Below are 20999 nucleotides of genomic sequence, written 5' to 3'. Positions count from 1 at the left end.
AATTCTACATAATATTTTTTCCTTTTTATTTTTTTTAATAAGTTTTATGTGTGTCATTCTCTATTACAAATTTATTAAACACGAATAGATAAATGAACCGTGTTGCGATATAAATATCTTGATCTATATTGATATCTTAATTTTTCTAATTATGTTTTTATTTATCATCAACTACTATTTTTTCATTTATTTATAGAATGGTTTGTGATATATTTAATTGGATTCGTGTATAAATTTTTCAATTTATATTTATGATTTTTTATGTAAAAAACAGTATTGATAATGGAATGGTGTTTTCAATTTGATTTTTATTTTTATGATTTCTTATTTTTTTTCTTAACTCTTTTATAAAAGTTTTATTATTTTTAATTGTACCATTTAATTAAAGTTGATAATATATATATTTTTATCTTCATTGATTGTTTTATTTTTAAAAATTATTTTTAATATAAGCTACATTTAGATTTTCATTTTTAATTGAAACTATAAATCGAAGCATTTATTTAATTTGTTAAATATAGTACTAGTTTGGGCTTCGATGCCTCAACTGTACAGTGGATTGGGCCTTTTTCGTCCTTGTCTTTTCTTCTTTTTAATTGGATCCCTTCAATTGAATCTTATTGTAGGTCCATTTATTATTCTGGACTAATTTTTTATTTCGTAATGCAATCCTAAGAAAGTAACAGGCAATAACAGCTTGTCTTACCTCAGATTCGATACGAGGTTCAGTTCGTAATCCTAAAGTCCAACTGGGCCTCCGTCTCCGTCTCTGTCTCTGCCGATTGATAAGAAGAGGAGGAGGAGGCATGGTGATGGTGATGAGGTCTATCTCTTCTTGCCTGACCTTATCTCAGACACCACCACCACCTCCCCGACCCCGTGCCTCTAATAATCTCTCCACACAAAAACAATGCAAGAGAAACTCGAGGAATTATTGCATTACGAGGCCCCAAATACTGCCTCCTCCTCCTCTTTCTAGGGATGCTTTAGGCTTCAGGGTCTTCGTGCTTTCTGATTTACACACCGACTACCCAGAGAACATGAATTGGGTTAAGTCCTTATCAACTAAGGCCTACAAAAATGATCTTCTTCTTCTTGCTGGCGATGTCGCTGAGACTTACCACAACTTTTACTCCACCATGTCCCTTCTCAAGGATAGATTTCAACATGTCTTCTACGTTCCTGGGAATCATGATCTTTGGTGTCGCTCCGAGCCTGAGGGCCACCCATATTATGTAAGCAATCTTGTTTTAGTTTCCCTCTAGCCATTTAACAATTTTACTTTTCTTCTCATTTTTTTTCCTTTTCCTGAATTACTAAAGAAATGCATTTCAGCTTGATTCTCTAGACAAGCTGAATAAATTGCTTGATGCATGTAGAGGACTTGGAGTTCAAACCAGACCAATGGTGTTATATGGCCTCGGAATCGTGCCTTTGTTTTCTTGGTACCATGAGGTAATTGGGGTGCAAATCCTATTCCTGATATTTTTTTTCCCTTCTGCTTCTAAACTAAAAAGTGCCGATGGCTGGTCAATTCAATGGCTAATGCTTTCATCATGCCCAACTTACTTTTCTTGCAGAGTTTTGATAGAGAGATGGACATTGCTGGCATACGAATTCCTTCTTTGGAGATGGTGATTCACTTTCTTATATGCTCGTAAGATTTAAAAAACATGGATGACAACAAAATTACCATCTAGAATTTGTATAATTATGATGCTTGACTTAACTTTCATATGGATTTAGTTCTGTTTTCATACTTGACAGTGCATGGCACCCATGACATTCCCTCTGTCCTTCATCAGTAAAGGAAAATGGAATTGCCATATTGACAATCTAATATAGAGTAGATTGAGTTAATCAATCTTAGATACCTAGATGGCTGGCTGTTTAGCGCCTGATTTTCTCAAGCTTTTCCATATTAAAAAAAGACAGTATTTGATTATTTATCTTGGTGCAAAATTTTATACTTGCAGCATCTAAATGCTTGAAACTTGAAGTATCTCAGAGTCTGGGAATTGATAGGAGCTTTAGGGGTTGGTTCATAGTTTGGGAGTTTCAGTGCTGGTCGTTGTAGATCTAACCATTTTAAGTAAAGAGGAAAGGATGAAAGCAGAACAACCTTGCATCACACTTAGTCACTGACTAGAGTGAACCTCTAGGTGTTTATGTAGGTGATTCATCCTAACAAGACTATGTGGATGCTATTCTTTGGGTTTGTTTTGAACTCCTTTCACTTGTTCATCTGCCTTTTTATTTGTCTGGTTTACTTCACAATCAAGTAATTTATAGTTTGTGACATTGTAAATGCTCGTAATTTTTTTGAGTTGTGTATATCCATTTAATTTGTTCTAATTGTAGGTATGCAAGGACTTTCATGCATGCAAATGGCCAAGGGAAATATCAAACAGATCAGCCTCTCTTGCCTCGTACTTTGATGCAATGAATGAAGAAAATGAGGATGCAGTCAAGTTAATAAAAAATACATGCACTCAAATAATTACATTCTCTCACTTTCTTCCCAGGTTAGTTGCTCTAAAACTTTTATTGCAATACTCAGAAATCGCTTCTTAAAACTAAAAAATCGCCACAAACTATGAAGCTTGCTATTGTTTTATATCTATTCTTGGAACCCCAGTGCTATTTTTTTTGTTAGTTTTTTTATCATATAAAGATTCATCTTCTTATAATTCTCTAAATCTAACTCCTGTTCATTAAGGTTGGATGCGTTTTGCTCAGAAAAACTGGAATATAAATAAACATCAAATGACTCAAAGCCACCACTTAGCATTTAAGATTTTCTTACTATACAGAGTACATCATTTGTCACGCCCTGTTCTTAAACCCAGGCAAGAACTCTGTCCAGAGAAAAGGATGCTATTTTATCCGAACCTTCCAAAAATCATTGGTTCTGATTTTCTCGAGGTTCGCATAAGGTCAATACATGGAAGTGAGGGGAATGCTTCTGCATGCCATGTGTTTGGTCATACACATTTTTGCTGGGATTCTGTGCTTGATGGTATAAGGTAAATCCATTCCTCTGACGCAAAAGTTTTAATTACAGTATCACTCAGTTTTTTTATGTCCTTGGTGCATGAAGAAATGATATAAGATGAATATTTATTCCGTGTTTGCTGAATTGCAAACTTGAGTTGCAAAGAGTGAAAACTCAAAGAGAGTAGAGACTAATATTATTTGGAAAATTAGAAGAATTGTATCATGTTGAGATGCACTCTATCTTTTAACAGAAACTATATGACATTTTGGAAGGATATAGGAATATAAAATCTGTTCAATTCCCAAGATTCTAGGTGATAGAGGACAGGTTTGTGGGACTGTCTTGAGGGCTGTTTTAGGGACTGTGAACATTAACATGAATTGTCGGACTTAAAAGGTATCTATATTGCAAAAAAAGGAATTGTGAACCTAAGAATGTGTACTATCCTATGGTGGAGGCGGGTTCTATCCCCATGTATGCGATGTAAGAAGATTTTCTATATGCTGAAACTGCTAAGAAAGATGGTATGTGCTGACCTTAGGAAGGAGGTCCCATGGATACATGATTGATTAGTAAGTGGACTTCTGTGGGGACAAAAAATTTCAACTCATGAGGAGATTCACCTCACTTTTAATTGCGTAGTCCTATAAGAAATTATTGCTTAGAATCATATAAGGAAATCCAGGGGAGTCGGATGCTAACAAATTGAGGAATTTGTCCTGATTTAGGCCTTAACAGCGTTAGGAAGATGCAGCTATTGATGCTTGTAAAGAGCTGGTGTTGTCGTCAAGTTTAGCAAGGATGGTTAATTTCAGGAGTCAGGACTGCACGAGGAAAGACTCATTTCCCATACATTATTTTCATGGAGCATTGACTAGATTGTGAGCTTGGCCCCCCGTGTGTAGTTTTCTTATGGAACCTTCTTCAAAGGAAAATGATGTTAAATTTCTTGAAACTGTTAAAGAAAAAAAATCTGGTGGAACATCAGCATGCCGACGGCAGAAATTGTGCCTGAAAATGGGAAAGCTTGTCCCCCATTTTCAGCTATAAATAGAAAGGTTTAGAGAGAGCAGAAAGAACAACAAACATAGCAAACATGTAGAAAGAGAGCTGCTTTAGGGGAAGCAGAAGGAGCTGCCATAATTGGAAGCAGCAGCTGCAGTTTTCCAGCAGAGATTGTAGTTTTATAGCAGCCTATTGCCATTGTAGATTTCCGTGTTTGCTATCCCTTCTGCTCTCTCTAAACCTTTCTATTTATAGCTGAAAATTGTGGGGGGGGCAGACTTCCCGATTTTCAGGCACAATTTCTGCCAATAATCTGCCATAATTCTGCCATTAACAAAAAGAATTGCATATTTTCCCATGGAATGATCATCTTTTAGCTGTGGCTGGGGTTGATTTAAATAAAATCTTAGTTTTCAGATTGAATACGAAAAATCGACTTTTCTAATTTCTAATAGGCAAGGTTGATTACTAAGATTAAATCATTCATTTCTTGGATTTATGCTGAAGATAACTGGATCAGACCGGGATCTGGCTTTTAAATGAGTTGAGAGATGTTGCCTATGTGAATAGTTGCAGTAGGTTATGGAACTGGTACCTGAACTATTGGATTAAGTTAATTAGAGCATAGCCTTTTGGAGCTCAGAAGCTCCTTGGAGTTGAATGTGACATGTCAGTGTTGTAGGCAGATCTCAGGGGATGCATAAAAGCACCTCTGATAGGTTAGACAATCAAGTTAAGCTTTTCAATAGTTTCAATATAATTGTAGTTTAGCTTCATACCTTCTGTGGGATTTTTTTTCCATAAATCATGATTCCATGCATCTTATAGGGGATGGACATCAAAAAGTGAAAAATAAATAAAAAGAAGAGTATAGTATATTAAAAAGTTGTCTTAGATCCAGGACATCCTATGAGATGGTGGATCGATCAGATGGGTTCAAGAATGGATACCCTAGGTGGCCTTCATCTAGATTTATTGTTATAATCGTTAGAGTTCAGGATAGAAAATGGGGCAGGAGGCATATTTGTGTAGGAAGAAAAAGGGAAGATCATCTTTCCTTTCAACACCGGCATTTTGATAATATACATACTTGGTATAATTATACCATCCACAAGAGAGATTGGGATGAAATAGTCCAAAATGCAGGGATACCCCCTTCTGTAACTCTTCAAATTATTATTTTTTTGGATTGACCACTGCTAAGAGATGCCTTAGCTGTGACAATAGTGAGTATTCTTGACTTCTGAAGTGATACTTCAGACGATTAAAAAACAACAGTCATTTTTTAGGAGGCGCATCAATCTCATCAAAACCTCTGAAATTAATGCAGGTATATACAGGCACCTTTGGCTTACCCTAGAGAAAGGAAGAGAAGGATGAATGGAGGTGAAACTTGGCTGCCATTTTGTGTCTATTCTGGTGGGAAGTTTGCAGATAGACTATCACCTTGTTATTGGTCTGATTATTATGCCGCTCATCCAAGAGCACCTCATGTCACTGAACTTGCTCCTTGGGTAGCCAGATTCTATAACCGAGCATAACACTCTCATTCATATTCTTAGCCAGATTCTATAACCGAGCATAACACTCTCATTCATATTCTACAATGATAAAGTATATATAGGAATACACCCATTACATTTCATTTCCATTGTAACATTTAACTAGTTGTATACTCTCTGTCCCCCCCCGGTGGACAGTTCATTGAAGTAGTGCCCCCACACAGCGGGACATCCCCCAGTCCATTGTAGTGTCCTCATTGTGTGTGTGCGCTGCTACTGCCTTGAAAATATTTGCGCATATGACTAGGAAAAAGAAGCAATAGGATTACGCTTACCCTAGTAGCAGTAGGAAGACGAAAGGCAATAAAATACAGTAATAGAAAGCGGCTGTAACGCCTTTATTTCCACGCATCATAATTCATGGCCTCGGCTACACTTGACAATAGACAAACTCCTCACGATCACAATGTTCCAGACCCAAAAGGCAGTGAAAGACACAAGACACCGAACATACAAAACAAGGTAAACGTAATTACAGAATATATGATGCAAATTTGATAGAAGAAGACGACTAATAGTCTTCAGGAGCCAGGGGCTGATGTTGATGAGCATGGCGAGGTACTGGCTCTGTGGGGATCACAATGTATTCATATATGAGTGCTGCCAAGCCTCCTCCAAGGAAAGGACCAACCCAGTATATCCAATGGTTTCTCCATCTCCACCCAATTAAAGCAGGCCCAAAAGCTCTTGCTGGGTTCATAGAGGCCCCATCAAACGGACCACCAACCAAGATATTTGCCCCCACAATGAACCCAATTGCTAGAGGTGCAATGATCCCCAAGCTTCCCCTTTTAGGATCAAGGGCTGTTGCATACACTGTGTAAACCACTCCAAATGTCAGTGCCATTTCCATTAGAAGCCCATGCACCTCTCCAACTCCTGACTGCACATGGAACCCTACTGGTCTCTGCAAAAATCAAGAGCCTAGTTATTTTATCACTGAGAAACGAGTGAAATCAGTGACAGAAAATGTCAAAACAACCTATAATCAAAGGCTGCTAAATGTCTTACCATGCCATTGGTGACAAGCCTCAACAAGAGAGCTGCTACAATAGAACCCAAGAGCTGGGCAACCCAATAATAGACAGCTCGAATAACCGATATCCTGCCACCGACAAGTGAGCCGAAGGTAACAGCAGGGTTTACATGGCCACCTGATATGTTGATGCTGGATGCCACAGCGGAAAACAGTGCCAATGCATGTGCAAGTGCAACCACTACGAGCCCGGAAGCCAGTGGCCCGGTTTCCTTGTACAACTTGTCTGCTTGCAAAAATAATCAAGATGATCGATGAATTAATGTTTAGTTCGAAGTTAAAGGAAAAAATGGTTGAAAGCAGAAAGTAATACAAGAGATTGAAAATGTATATATACTGATCGATGCTGGTGATGGCGAGGGATAATATTTAACAATATAAGTATTATAACCCGTACCAAGAGCAAGGACAGAGCCTTCTCCAGCAAAAACAAAGACGAAAGTGGAGACAAATTCAGCCAAAGCGGCTCTCATGGAGTCGGGGTGGGTGGCCTCATCAGCCCTCCCAAATGCATGTCTGCGAGGCATGGTGTCTTTATTACTTGGGTGCAATTGCTCTTCTTCTTGTATTTTCTTCCCCTCCCTTTTAGGACTCCTCCGTAATATATGTTGTTAAAGCTCAGGGGCCAGCATGCGTCCAAGAAAAGCCCACAAGCTAGCTAGCTAAATTAAGTGCTAGCACTGAAGGCGGTATCAATATGGTCTCTGATCTTGGCTAGAGACGAGAAGGGAAGAGTGGTAGAGAGTGGCTAGCTAGCTAGGCAGATGGGTTGATGCATGGATGAGAAGTGGGGGTGTTGTAGCTTAAATCAGCCAAAGCGGAGTTGGAGCCATATGTACACTTGGGGAATGGCAATGAGTCCATGTTGACACGTAGGGTTATATGTGCTGCCTCTTCACTCCAAGTGGAGCGGTTTCCTTCTTTCTGATAATACCTATATCACTTCTCTTGTGACAATACTTGCTTTCTAAGTTCTTGTCTTCATATCACATACATGTATATCCTCTTCAATTCCATCCTTCAGAAATGAAGTTGTTTGGGTATAGGTGCAAGCTTCCACCTTGTCTAAATTAAACCATCATTGTAATTGTTATCCTCAGTGCGTCCAGGCCAATCCTGGAATACTATACCGCTACTGCTTGCATATGGTCGTGGGCTCACTGCCATGGTCAGCTATGTGCTAGATCTTGTCGATGATACTGGGTGGACTTGGGCTTTCTTGACATATTCTTGGGCTGCTCATTGCTTCAATTTCCATGTTCATCTTTGTTGGTCCGATTCCACACCAAACTGGCTAGCCAACGATTTCAGAGAGATGATTCTTTGCTTGCATTAGGCCCCTGTGCTTTCTTTCCCAATTTTCTACAGCATCTATGCGCGACTTAATCCAACATTTATGATACATTAATTGTTGGGATCATATGACAAAGGCAATGAAACAATTGGGAATTCATTAATTGTGTTCTGCAGAGTTTAAACCGATACATTAGAAGATCACAACCAATATTCAACACAAAAATGTCAGTTTGAATAAATCAATCTGATTACACTTGATCTTGTAGTGTGCTTAAAGTTGAAACGTAGAGCACTGTATATTTCTACCAACCAATCCTGCCGTTAGTCATCCTCCCTGCCGCATGGTTAGCTTAAGTTGAAATCAGCTCCAAGTCATGACATTGCAAGCATGGGCATCCTTTCCTTGCGATGGTCACACCATGTAAGGCCCAGTTATCGCCAGAATGGGGAATTAGCAGAGCTTCAACATATTCTCTTTCTAGTCATTTCCTCGGTTTGTTCTATCAATCTCCTCTATCCTTATCAATACTTCACTCATCTTAGGCCGTTTTTCTGGTGCCATATCTGTACACTGCAGAGCTATCTCTGTCAGCTTCATCATCTCATTATGCCCCTCTCTTGAAGCCAAGATCTCTACATCTAATATGTCTGTTGACCAATCATTATTCACTACCATTCTAACCCAATCAGAAAGATCATCTGCTTTTTCATAGTTTCCTTCTGGTGAAGTCCCTCCTGGAATCTTCCCTGTTATGACTTCTAATAGGATAATGCCAAAACAGTATACATCAGCTTTGTGTGTTAGCTTCTTTCCTTGACAGAATTCCGGTGACCTGCCAACAGCTAGCCTTTCGGATAATTTCCGAGAAGGCAGCAGAGGCAAGAAGCCATAGTTTGTCAGCTTAGTGTGGTAGCTGAGGCGATCTCTGCGGATTAGTACATTAGATGATTTGAGGTTGGCATGTGGGACCTTGTGAGAAGGTAAGGACTGGTGAAGGAAAGCCATACCCTTGGCTATGTCTTTGATTATCGAAAATCTTGCAGCCCAGTTCAGAGGGATTCTTCCAACTCCTCTATTCTCTAGCAGCCACAGGTATAATTTGTCAGAAGACAAAGTTGTTATAGCTACGTAGTTCCTTATCATATTAATGGCATATATGAATTTGGAGGATCATAAATTAACACACATATAATTAAGATGATGGAAAGGGAGAGGACTTGAACTAACCATGCAACAGCTCAAATAAACTTCCACCAGGTACGAACTCATAGACAATCAGCTTTTCCTCCTTGGAATAGTAAAAGGAGATTATCTGCACAAGGTTTTCATGCCTCATCTTTCCCAGAAGCTGCATCTGCTGAATAAATTCCTTCTTGCTCAAGCTGTCCATGTACTCTACTCTCTTAACGGAAATGACAGCACCTGATTCCAGGTTTGCTTTGTATGTGGTGCTAAGTTTCCCCTTTCCTAACACTTCCGCAGATGCCCTTAGTAAATCATCTAAGTCAAAAACAGGTATATTCTTGTCAAAAAATTGTAACTCTACGCTTCTTTCAGGATCCTCAGCACTTCGGGAATACGCCGTTTTTTTGTCTGTCCACTCTGAAGAACCATCTTCCCCTATTTGAATTTGAAACAATAATACAAAAAAGGAATTTAAAAACCTATGCTGTAAAAGAATGGAAACATATAGTCAATCATGAAGCAAATTCAGGATAATTAGTATATAATATACCTGCCTGATGTTCTTTTGGTGTTTCCTTTTCTTGTGCCTTCTTATAACAACACAAGAAAACAAACATGACCATCAATGCAACAAGGGTTGATACAACCGCAACCAAAACAACGATCCAAATTGGAAGCTTCCTTTTCTTGCTCTGCGGTGGACTTATGGGAGGAGATGGAGGCGGTATAAGCTGAGCAAGAGGCAGAACTGGGCATGGTTCCAACGGAATTCCACAGAGATTTGAGTTATGATCATAGGAGCTCTCTGAGAACCTCTGAAGGACATCAGTATCAGGAATGGAGCCTTGAAGATGATTATAGGACACATTGAAAAGGGTCAATGTCGGTTGATCAAAAGGTGGTATCTCCCAATCTAAATAATTCTGTTGCAACTCCAATTGTTCCAAGTTTGGCAATTCAATGTACTCGGATGGAATTGGACCAGTGAAGCGGTTGTATGAAAAAAAGACAGATTCCAAAAGCACAAGATTGCTGAGATTAGGAAGAGGTCCATAGATTGAGTTGTTTCTGAAACTAAGATAAGCCAAGAAAGTAATGTTCTGTAAAAATGTAGGTGGGAGAGAACCTGTGAGCTGGATTCCTTCAAGCACAAGGCCAACCACATGCCAATTTGAACAGATAATGCCTGCCCATCTGCCCGAATTTTGGTTACAAGGCGGTCCAGTCCAATTTCCATGCAAATCTAACGTAGAACTGACAGAATCTCGTATCTGCATCAATGCATCTCTTTCTTCAGGAAAGAACACCTTGGTTTGATACAAGGAATGAACAGGCATGGTGCTTGACAAGCCAAAGATCAAATTGAAGACAACAAATGTCGTTACAACAAATATGTTGCTAACAGCTAAATCCATGATATCAAGTCTTTTGAAATTGGAGAAAGGAGAAAGACATGGGAATAATTGGTGATTGAAAATGGGACTTGAAAGATTTTAAAACTTGGGGTGGAAGCATTAATTAATTCCACAAATTAAGCCATACCTTTTCTTTCTTTAATGTTAGACGAGCACTACAGTTTGACGATGTGGGCAAGGCAAGGTTTGCAAAGATTCCAGAGTTTTTCTTAGACACAAAAGCGGAAACAGCAAATAATTTTTTTAAATGTATATAATAACAATGTGACAGCTGCTTGCTTGGTATAATTGTTTAGGGTTCATTTTTACTCCTCATTGTTTTTTATTTTACGATTAACGATAATGTAGCTTGCGCATACCTCGATGTTCCTGTTCATGAATAAAAATGAGATTTTAATATATAGTACTGTTGTTATATTTATACATGTAAGAAGATACTGCTGTAATTGACTAATTGTTTTTAAATGCCGAGGAATTAGGCAAAGGAAGGTCAAATAAGACTCAAGAGCATGGCATGGCAGGTGCACCAGCTGGATATTGTCCTATATAATGCCAATGAAGCTAGCTAGACCGTATATATTTGCATTTGTACATATAATTAATATATAAAGCTTGGTTTTATGGAGATGGGAAAAAAAAAACAAAAAAAAGAAGAAGAAGGAAAGTTGGGCTAAGGGCCCTTGCTGTCAGTCAAGAATATGGGCCGAAGGCCCAACCACAAGACCGGACAACTTGTTGTTATTGGACCAAAGACCCATCTAAATGAAAAAAAAACCATGAAAAGATAAGATCTCACTAAGACAAATTCAACGAAGGCCGGAAAGAAGACACAAGCACCGTCACAAGGTGCCGGACTGATCCACACTCTAGTGCGTGTATCACAGGCATAGGCAAAGCCGAATATGCAAGATCCCTAACAAGCCCATCGGGTGCTTTGAAATGCTCAAATTCAAGATGCTAAGCCGAGAGTACCACAGAGCAAGATGAGCATTTCCCAACACGGACAAAAGGAATAACTGTTGGAGAAACTATCACAAAATGACAGAGGAAGGGTTTGGTTATTATTCACAATTCTGCTACAACACTTATATATTTTGATGGAATACAATACATTAAGTAATAGTATTTTCACACCTTTTATTTCCAGAATCCATACAATATATATATATATCTTTTACAATCTCCAAATTCTTAATTAACATTTGACTCTTTAATAGTAATACTAAATTTACAGTATTTCTAATTTTCATGTATATTTATTATAGCATTAACTTCAATATACTTAATTTTAGTAAACAAATTTAGTAACTACCATTCTCCACTCTTAAACTTATTTCATCCATTTTCATGATTCCAAACTTCTTTTGCAAATAACAGAATGCATCAGTCTTTAATGATTTTATAAAAATATCAGCAATTTATTCATGAGTTTTGACATGAACTAACTCCACATCTCTTTCTTTTATATGCCCTTTAATGAAGTGAAATCGAGTACCAATATGTTTTGAACATTTATAATGAACTGGATTCTTTGCAAGTACTATAGTAAACTTGTTATAAACAAAAATTCTTGTAGCTTCGTTCTGTTTCTACTGCAAATTTTCCATTAGTTTCCTTAACCATATTACATGATACTAGGGGTGAGCATTTCCGGTTCGGTCCGGTTTTGGACCAAAATAATTAACCAAACCGAAATTATTTTTTTTCAAGTTTTTGAACCGAACCGAACCGAAAACCGGTTCGAACCGATCATATTCGATTCGGTTCGATTTGGTTTTTTTCCCTTCCAAACCAATTTAAACCAAAATTATTTCAATTGAGTTTTTATTCTGAGCTTTTTCACTGACCATATTTTTTCAGGAATTCTACCTTCGTCTTGTTCTTAATTTCACAGATCTGTGCTTTCTCAACATGGCTTTTTCTTAAAATGGTTGGGCATGTATGACAAACAAAAGAAAAGAACATAGGTCATTTGACTAGAAAAAAAAACAAAGGGAAGATCAAAAGATAGTTTACATAGATCATCATCTGCTCATCATCCATCGAGTGCCAAACTTGATTTTGAATTTTTGTTTTCACAATACCAACATCAAGGAGAGCACAGAAAAGCCTTTTACTGGTTCAACATGATAATCTTCTTTGGTTACATGTGCATGAAAAATTATACAATAATTATAGGATTATGTGAGAAATAGAAAGAAGAAGGATAAAAAAAATAAAAGCAAAAATAAAGAGGGATATGTCTCCTATAGGAGGAATAAAACAATTAAAAGTAAAATTGCAAAAGTGAAGATGGTGGCGTGCCTTTCAAATAGGAGGAGCATGGAGCAGAGCTTAACAAAAAAAGGAGCATGAAGGAGAATCAAAAAGTAAAGATGCAGGGAGCAAATGGAAAAGAGAGATGGAGAGATGCTGAGAGTAAGGGAGGGGGCGGCTAGGTTTGTTTTTAGAGGAAAGTTAATTTAGGTTTAGGGTTAGGAAAACATGCTATTTATACCCGTTTATTTTTTTAAGTGCTGGCTTGGTTGAACCGGTTCGGTTTAATCGGTTTGACTTTAGAAACCGAACCGAACTGAAATTTTTTTGTAATTTTTTAATTAGTTAATTCAGTTTTTTTTTCGGTTCGGTTTTTTTGGTTATTTTTTTTCGGTTTTCTCGATTTTCTCGGTTGTTCGGTTTTTTTGCTCACCCCTACATGATACACACAAGAAGTAGCAACAATGTATTTTACTTCATATGTGGATAATGCAACAATATATTATTTCTTTGATGTCCAAGTAAAAGTTGTTTCTCTCATAAAGAATACAAATTCAATTGTGCTTTTTCTATCTTTTAAAATTCATGCCCAGTCACTGTCATTATATCCTATAATTTCAAGACTCTGTGAAGATGAATAATACAATTCATAACTTGTTGTTCCTTTAACAAAACATAGGATCCTCTTTGTTACTTTTAAATGTAAAATTCTTAGCTTTTTCATATACCTGCCAATCAAGCCATCTCTAAACAATATGTCTGGTCTGGTGCATGTTAGATAACGCAAGCATCCACAATACTTTTGTATTATGTAGGATTAACTAAATCTCCTTTTCCTTTTTTAGTTAATTTGGTTCCATATTCAACTGGATTGTCTGCAGGATAACAATCTTCCATAGCAAATTTCTTCAAAATTTTTGTTATATGCTTGGCTTGTGAAATGAAGATTCCATCACTATACTATTTCACTTCTATTCCCAAAAAGCATGCCATGAGATCTAAGTCTGTCATTTCAAATTTCTTCACCATGGATTGCTTGAAATCTTAAATCATAGTAGGATCATCTCCCATGAAGATTATATCATCAACATATAAACAAACAAGCATTACTCAGCCTTGTAAAATTTTCTACTTCGACTTTTCGGTTTCACCTATGTCTCACTACTGGATTCTGAAGCCGCCGGTAAGGGATGAAGATTCAAAATAGGCGGTACAACTTACAATGTTTAGTATTCGTCTGCATCAAATGTTCATAAGGAAATCTTATAAATCCTTTCTGTGAAAGATAACCATCAATTCTGTAATTTCATGCTCTTGGTGCTTGTTTAAGCTTATAAAGAGCTTTCTTCAATCTGCAAGCCTTCTCTTCTTCTTCTTTTTTTACCACAAATCCAGCTGGTTGTTCTACATAGACTTTTTCTTTAAGGCTATCATTCAAGAATGCTGACTTGACATCTATCTGAAATATCTTCTATCTTTTCTAAGCTGCTGAAGAGATCATCAATCTCATTGTTTTCATCCTTGCTACTGGAGCAAAGACATCTTCATAATCAACTCCACATTATTGCTTGTACCTCTTTGCTACTAGTTTGACTTTATGTTTTTCAATTTCATCCTTTGCATTCCTCTTTGTCTTGAAGATCCATTTCATTCCTATTGCATTGTGTCCTGTAAATGTTATCAATTTCCATGTATTATTTTTTATAATAGAATTGCTCTCCTCTTTTATTGCTTGCTTTCATCTATCTTTTTGGTATGCTTCTTGAAATATAATACGAACATTTTCCGAAAACAAGCAAAATATATTAAAATTATCAAGATTGATTTTATATATTACATCATAAATTTCTTATATGCTCTTTGTCTTTCTTGTTGAACTTGAAGGACCACTGTTAGTTAGAGTTGATGGAGATAGAGCTTACATGATTCCAATTATCAATGCAGATCTTTTTGGAATATGATCATTCAAGCTTATTTTTATCCTATAATCTTCCTATATATAAAGATCTTGGGAGATTAAATTATTAGTGTGTTTAGTGTTTTTAACAATTAACATCAGAGCATGGTTAAATACTTAATTGGTATCAGAGCATATGTGTTGCTGCTGCTACGCGTGTTTTTCTAATGTTGTGGAAGGGAGAACTCTGTTGACGTGATTGAGGGCTGCTGTCGGAGATGCTACTGCTGCGCTCGTGTTTTTTCTTTGCACGGGAAAGATCTGATTCTTCAATAGAGGCTGCTGTGATTTTCTCTGTTGTGAAGAGAGTTACTTCTAGGGATTGCAACTGCGTTTGTGGAGGTCTATAGCTGCTGTGTTTTTGTTCTCCTAATCTACCTAAGCTATGGTGCCGCATACATGTTAGAAAACTTAGCACAAACAATTTTGAACATCCCTGCTTTCAATAACATATGCAGATGGTTGAGGGTTGTCGTGTTATTCTTTTCTCCCGACAAAGATATTTTTAGGCAAATCAGATAATAAACTAATTTTGGCACTCCTTTCACCTTGTCGAACAAACGCAGCAGAAGGATTCCTTTAATAAGTTGGCATTCCTTTTGACAAATCAATTAATTCAATTATATGAAATCAACTTCATTAATTAGTACTATCAAAGATTTGGTTCATACATACCTATAATTAATGAATTTGATGAGGAAAGAATGGGGGATATGCTGTAATATATTGTATATATATAGTAGTAGTCAGAGACCATAGGTAGCTACTTACATGTAAGAAAAAGAAATAATTACAGGTTAGGAAAAATACATATCATGCTGAACAAAATTATACATAAATAAATGAAATTTCACTCCAAACAATTATTACAACGATTCTGAGTCGAGATGATGGCGGCTTGTCAAACGAATTTGGAAACCATTAACCAAGCGAGCTGATGGAAAGAAGGACATCCTGTCTTCCTTGAGCTGCGTCCATCTGTTCATCCCTCCATTTCAAAGTTGTAGACACAAATACCAATTGTAATTAAGTTCAATGACATTTTTTTTTTATGGTAAGATTAATTTCAAAAAAAGAGGGAGGAATCACGTACGTAAATGTAGTAACAAAGTAGTGAAGAAAGATAGCAATTTGGAGACGAGACAACTCTGCTCCTGGACAAAACCGAGCACCTCCTCCAAAGGGACAGTAGAATGGGCTACTTCTCCAATTTCTCTTTTCCTTTTTAATTAATTAATTGTTCAATGTCGAAGAGATCAAGTAATTAATCAAAAACAACGTTTTCAGTAGTAATTATGCTACTACTGATGTGAAATGAAGATAAACATATGCAAGTAAAAAATAATAATGAAGTAGTACTTGATTTTCAGGCTCCATCCATCTCCAAGGATTGAAGGTGCTAGCTCCCTTGTACAAATTTTCATCCAAGTGAACCGCTGAAAGAAATGGAACCACAAAGCACCCTTTCGGAATTACATAATCTGCAATCAAATTGCAACACATTAATTAATGACATTCCAGTCCAGTAGTACTGTGTGTTTTGTGGTAGCTTTTTGCTTTTGCGGTTTGAGAAAAGCTAGTTTTAAAAAAGCTGTCTTTTTAAACCCAAGTTTTTACCATAATTTGTATGAGATGAAAACCAAAATAACTTTTAAAGTAATGGTAGAGCTTAGTATATGTACCTTGGTATACCACATCTTGCTTGGCCTCCCTCATTAGCCATATTGCAATCCCCCCGAGTCGAAGCGTTTCATCAATAACCTATTTAATTTGTGCCAGCGACAGAATAATCCAATAAATAAACAGATCTGATACAGTTTATCAGACCCAACTGCATGTGACTGGTGGGAAGAAATTAATTAGGTAGGATAGCAGGGGATTAATTAAGGACAATTATCATACGCATCACTTACACACTGAGTAAAAGACATTGCTTTGTAATCTTGCCATGTTAGCATTCCCTCTCCACTAGAATTACTCCTTATACTATCTTGTTCATCCTGTTTATAAAATTAAGTAACAACAAATTTATCCTACCAGATGAAGATGATGGATGATATAAATGACGTAGTATAATATTGGATACAATTAATGAACAATTGCTTGAAGGAGGTGTGGAGATTAATACTAATAATTATGCAGAAAATTAATTAATATATAGCTAAGTAGGTAGTACCAGTAGTTGCTGCATTGCTTTTGGACACCGAGTGAGGAAATAAACAGCAAAAAGCATGGTTTTAGCTGTTGTTTCATTCCCAGCAAAAAGGAGATTGATAATAAAGTCTGCTACTGCATTATCAGGCAAACTTTCTTCCTCTAAAAGCCTTCCAAGCACCCCATTACTACCTTCTGATGACTCTTCTTGCCCGTGCTTCTCTATTGTCTTGTTTATCTTTCTTATAATTTTCTCCCTTGCCTACCAAGCCATGACATGTACTCTCTACATCACTAACAATATACATATATTATATAATATGATACTACATAAACTCAACATTTCAGAGTTTACCTTCATGGCAGTGTGGTAGGCAAAACCAGGAATATTTATGGGAAGAGATAGACAACCATCGACAAAGTCAGAGAAGAAGTGAGCCATCTCGTTAATTTCTGTCTCACTTGATGCCCCAAGTAGTTGATTCACCATCAGATTAATAGCTACCTGAACAATAATAAATCATTAACCAAGTATCAATATTGATACAACATGTAATTAATCCAATGATCATGATGGCCTAAATTTTCCTTAATTCTAATAGTCAAGTGTTGCTATATATATAGAGAGAGTACTAGAGCACTACTCGCCTTTCTGCAAACATCTTGGAGAAGAATGACTTGGTTGTTGTCAAGTTTGTTCAAAGTTTGAAGCATAATCAATTGAATATTATCCAAGAAATGGAACTTGAGCTTCTCTAGACGCATCATATTAGATGCAATTCCATGAAGTTTTCGTTGTTGCTCTCCGTGGACTGTGATCACCCCATTTTTCCCAACCAAATCTCTAAAAGATTTTGGATAACTTGATTGAAACAATTTGCCTTCATTTTGCATTATAAACCGGTTAAAGGTCGGGTCTGCTGATACCACAGCCCATTTTCCGAACAAACTGCATGAGAATATCTTACCAAACCTGTTCATGTCAACTATATTTCATGAGCATGCCTTCATAATTAATGTAAAACAAGGAGTAAATTTTCTCTAAATGATAATCGATATATGGTAATTAAGAATAGAAGATTGTACCTATTGACTTGTTGGTGAACAAATTGAGGGGGATGAGAACCAGCAACAGCATTGAACCAGTTGAAGCTATCACCAATCAATGGCCAGCCTCTTCTACCTGGTGGCAATTTGTACGATGTCTTTTCCTTGCTCTTCTTCTTGCATACAAGCAATTGTACAAGAAAAACGATGAATAAGATGGACGAGATCATAAGTGTTGCCGAATAAATTTCTCTCATTTTCTGTGAAGGTTGTTATGGAATTTCCTTGAAGAAGAGGGAGGGAGGGAGGGAGAGGGTCTCTGAAACCTGCCAGAGTAATCCAAATACCAGTTATATTTCTAGTAAGGTAATTAAAGTTGATAATCGCTTCTTATAAAGATTCGTTGACCTTAGTTTTGAAGACATGGTGTAGCCACGTTGGTTGAGTAAACATAACGTTGTTGCATGTAATAAACTATGATATAAGCAATTCTGTTGTTAGCTCGTTACCATTATATTTTTAATATATATATGCTTAGGACACAATTGTCGAGTAGCAAACTTTCATTCTCCAGCTACAACTTACAACGTCCCCTGGAGAAAGAGACGAGGGATTATTGATTCAAGTGGGGAGAAAAAGGAAAACATTGCTTCATCCAGTACTATAGTAGTCAGGTGGGTGCATTTAAAGCTCTACACATGTGCTGTGCTCAGCTGCAAAAGCAGAACCCTAAATGAGTGACCTTCAAGTTGATGATGAAGATACATGCTAATTAATCCAGTCAATGACCTTAATTTAAATTACAACTTAATTAATAATTACCTCTCAAACTTTGACCTGCTGCATTAATTATTGTTTATTAGGTGGGAAAAGGGTAAACTCAATCATGTAATTAGTAGTGTCTGTTAATTACCATCATGAGTGAAATAGGGAGAGCCACTTTGTCAAGTTGAGAGCTCGAGATATATAATAATTAAACAGCTCGAGCATTGTACCACAGGTCTCGAGACTACTTTCAACCTTTTATGTTGCTGCAACTTGGTTCGTGTTTTAACACAGAAAGAAAAAAATATAGAGAAGTAAAATATATATATATATTTTTGTTAAAAAATCAAGGATAAACACATATAATAATTTTTTTAAGGATTTGTTTGTTTAAAAAAAGTGATTTTTTTTAAAATTTATTTGTATTTGTTTACTATTAAATAAGTTGGTCAATAAAAAATATTTTCCAGTCAAATGAAAATTTGACAAAGTATTTTTTTAAAATATCTTTCTAAAAAATATTGTTATTTGTTAATTATATCAGATTTGATCCTTAATCTTTTGATTGTTTTATATTTTGTTTTGATTATTTTTTAATTTCATCCCTTAAAATTTGATTTTCATACAAATTTTGGTCTTCATTCTTTTTATTTTTATTATTATTTATTTTTCTCTTATTATTTTTTTAATTGAGATTTTTATCTATCAGATTTGATTTTTATTTTTTTATGACATAATCAAATTCTGAAAAATATTTTCTAATTAATTTTTCATGATATTGTTAAATATTAAAAAATAATTTATTTTTTTAAAAAAAATATTTTCAAGCGGGGGAGTGTATAGAAAGAATTTTTAACACGGGCATTATCCGTCAGCAAGAAATAAAGTTGTGATGGGCAATAATTAACAGGTTGCTTTAGTAAGGATATTATTATGGAGCCACAAAACCAGTCAAATTATAAGATGCAAAGACAGTTGAACGGTTGGAATTGATGGAGTCCTGTCCTGTCAAAGAATCAAGCCCCTGATTTTCTGCCGCATTGTTTAACAAAATGTATATATATATATTCAATCTTATTCAAGCAAGCTAGGGTTAATGTGGTTTTTATTATATGCCAGCAAAAACCAGCTAGCTTTAAGTGATTTACAAGCCCACCGACCCCCCCATCCAACAACTATGCTCACGGGATGGATTAGTTTATGCCATTTATAAGGTTTCCCTTGAAATATTTTATTAAGAACATTCCTCGCTACAAAGAGAAAATAGGATGGGAAAATCAAATGGCTTTTTGAAATACATAATAAGATTATAAATTTCTTAGATAGGAAGTTTTTCTTTGGGTCTGGATGCTTAGTAAATCTATGTTACTTTGATTTTAATTTATTATCATGTCCAAGTTCTTTGGGTTTGACATATTCAATAAATCTATATTATCTTGGGCTTGGTTAACTGTCAAGCCCAAATATTCTGGGTCTCGCGTATTTGACAAATCCTTTTTATTTAAGAATTTTTTGATATAAATAAAAATATTAATAAAAAATTAACTCATAAGTTGCCTCCCAAAGCTTTTAATGCATAATCTTGCATTAAAGACTTGAGAGATTTTGAGAGAGACAATCAATCAGAAGACATCTTATCTTTTTTTTTTTTAGAAGAGACGATAGGGCTTTATAGATCTAAAATGATTTCTAGAGAAAGAAAAAAGAATTTTGGGAAAATAAATATTGCATGCTATTGGTTTTCCTAGGCCCTTTTCCATTATATATTTATTTTTAAAATTTTTCTCTAAATTATCATTGTATCTTCTCTAAAAAAGATATTTATTTAAATATTAAAGAATTTTAAACTGGAAAAAGTACCAACTATCAGTCACTTTAACATGAGAAAATAAATTTAATTACTAGAACCAAGAGATTAATCGATTATTTAAAATAAAACTTATTCTCATGCCACTTGAATTTTTTGGTACATCTTCAATTTTAACATACACTCCTTTTTTTTACTAATAATTTATTCCCTAATTTGTTAACATACAAAACATCCTTATAAACTACTTCTTTTATATATTTAAAGATTACTCCCGTAAAAACTCTTCATTATTTTTTAGCCGTAGATCAAATACAACGTCCTAAATTGTAAATAACGAAAAATGAACCCTTAATCTTCATCCAAAACATAAAGACATCACGAATTGAAAAATCTCAAAATCTCAGCGGCAACCCAAAGACAACATTGCAACACGATTCATTCTCTTGTAATATTCTCATTGATTTTGATATTTTTTTTACTAGCAAAAGATCCCTTTGTTTTGATTTAATTTT

At 35.9% G+C, this 20999-nt stretch overlaps 4 protein-coding genes across 10 annotated transcripts; 1 reads left to right on the top strand and 3 right to left on the bottom strand.

Annotated features, from left to right (window-relative positions):
- The first annotated feature begins 667 nt into the window (after positions 1-667).
- On the top strand, positions 668-5648 carry LOC18106703 (uncharacterized). Of its 7 annotated transcripts, XM_052448784.1 has the most exons (7): positions 671-1235; positions 1336-1455; positions 1581-1634; positions 2362-2525; positions 2814-3026; positions 5334-5562; positions 5607-5648. In XM_052448784.1, exons 1-6 carry the CDS (start codon positions 807-809, stop codon positions 5542-5544), a joined length of 1191 nt encoding a protein of 396 aa, XP_052304744.1. In that variant the 5' UTR covers positions 671-806; the 3' UTR covers positions 5545-5562; positions 5607-5648. The 7 variants fall into 7 exon arrangements, with proteins under 7 accessions (XP_024444134.1, XP_024444135.1, XP_052304744.1 ...); XM_024588366.2 differs by lacking the exons at positions 5334-5562; positions 5607-5648 and adding an exon at positions 3727-4435 and having other exon boundaries at positions 668-1235; XM_052448783.1 differs by having other exon boundaries at positions 5334-5648.
- Positions 5586-7270, bottom strand: LOC18106702 (probable aquaporin TIP3-2). The gene is made up of 3 exons (XM_006372585.3): positions 6999-7270; positions 6577-6827; positions 5586-6472 (listed from the first exon to the last, which is right to left on the bottom strand). The coding sequence occupies exons 1-3, from the start codon at positions 7126-7128 to the stop codon at positions 6077-6079; spliced, it is 777 nt and encodes a 258-aa protein (XP_006372647.1). The 5' UTR covers positions 7129-7270; the 3' UTR covers positions 5586-6076.
- Positions 7271-8035: 765 nt separating this feature from the next.
- Positions 8036-10722, bottom strand: LOC18106701 (probable inactive receptor kinase At2g26730). The gene is made up of 3 exons (XM_006372584.3): positions 9634-10722; positions 9126-9518; positions 8036-8977 (listed from the first exon to the last, which is right to left on the bottom strand). Exons 1-3 carry the CDS (start codon positions 10496-10498, stop codon positions 8376-8378), a joined length of 1860 nt encoding a protein of 619 aa, XP_006372646.2. The 5' UTR covers positions 10499-10722; the 3' UTR covers positions 8036-8375.
- Positions 10723-15322: 4600 nt separating this feature from the next.
- LOC18106700 (abietadienol/abietadienal oxidase) lies at positions 15323-18275 on the bottom strand. Its single transcript, XM_052448312.1, has 9 exons — positions 17952-18275; positions 17510-17838; positions 17221-17366; positions 16888-17127; positions 16625-16711; positions 16394-16472; positions 16071-16192; positions 15805-15932; positions 15323-15689 (listed from the first exon to the last, which is right to left on the bottom strand). Exons 1-9 carry the CDS (start codon positions 18167-18169, stop codon positions 15578-15580), a joined length of 1461 nt encoding a protein of 486 aa, XP_052304272.1. The 5' UTR covers positions 18170-18275; the 3' UTR covers positions 15323-15577.
- Positions 18276-20999: the final 2724 nt, after the last annotated feature.

The sequence above is a fragment of the Populus trichocarpa genome, chromosome 17 (assembly GCF_000002775.5).
Source record: "Populus trichocarpa isolate Nisqually-1 chromosome 17, P.trichocarpa_v4.1, whole genome shotgun sequence".
NCBI classification, from domain to species: Eukaryota; Viridiplantae; Streptophyta; class Magnoliopsida; order Malpighiales; family Salicaceae; genus Populus; species Populus trichocarpa.
Note: the sequence above shows the minus strand (reverse complement) of the source record. Positions and strands in the feature narration are given on the sequence as shown.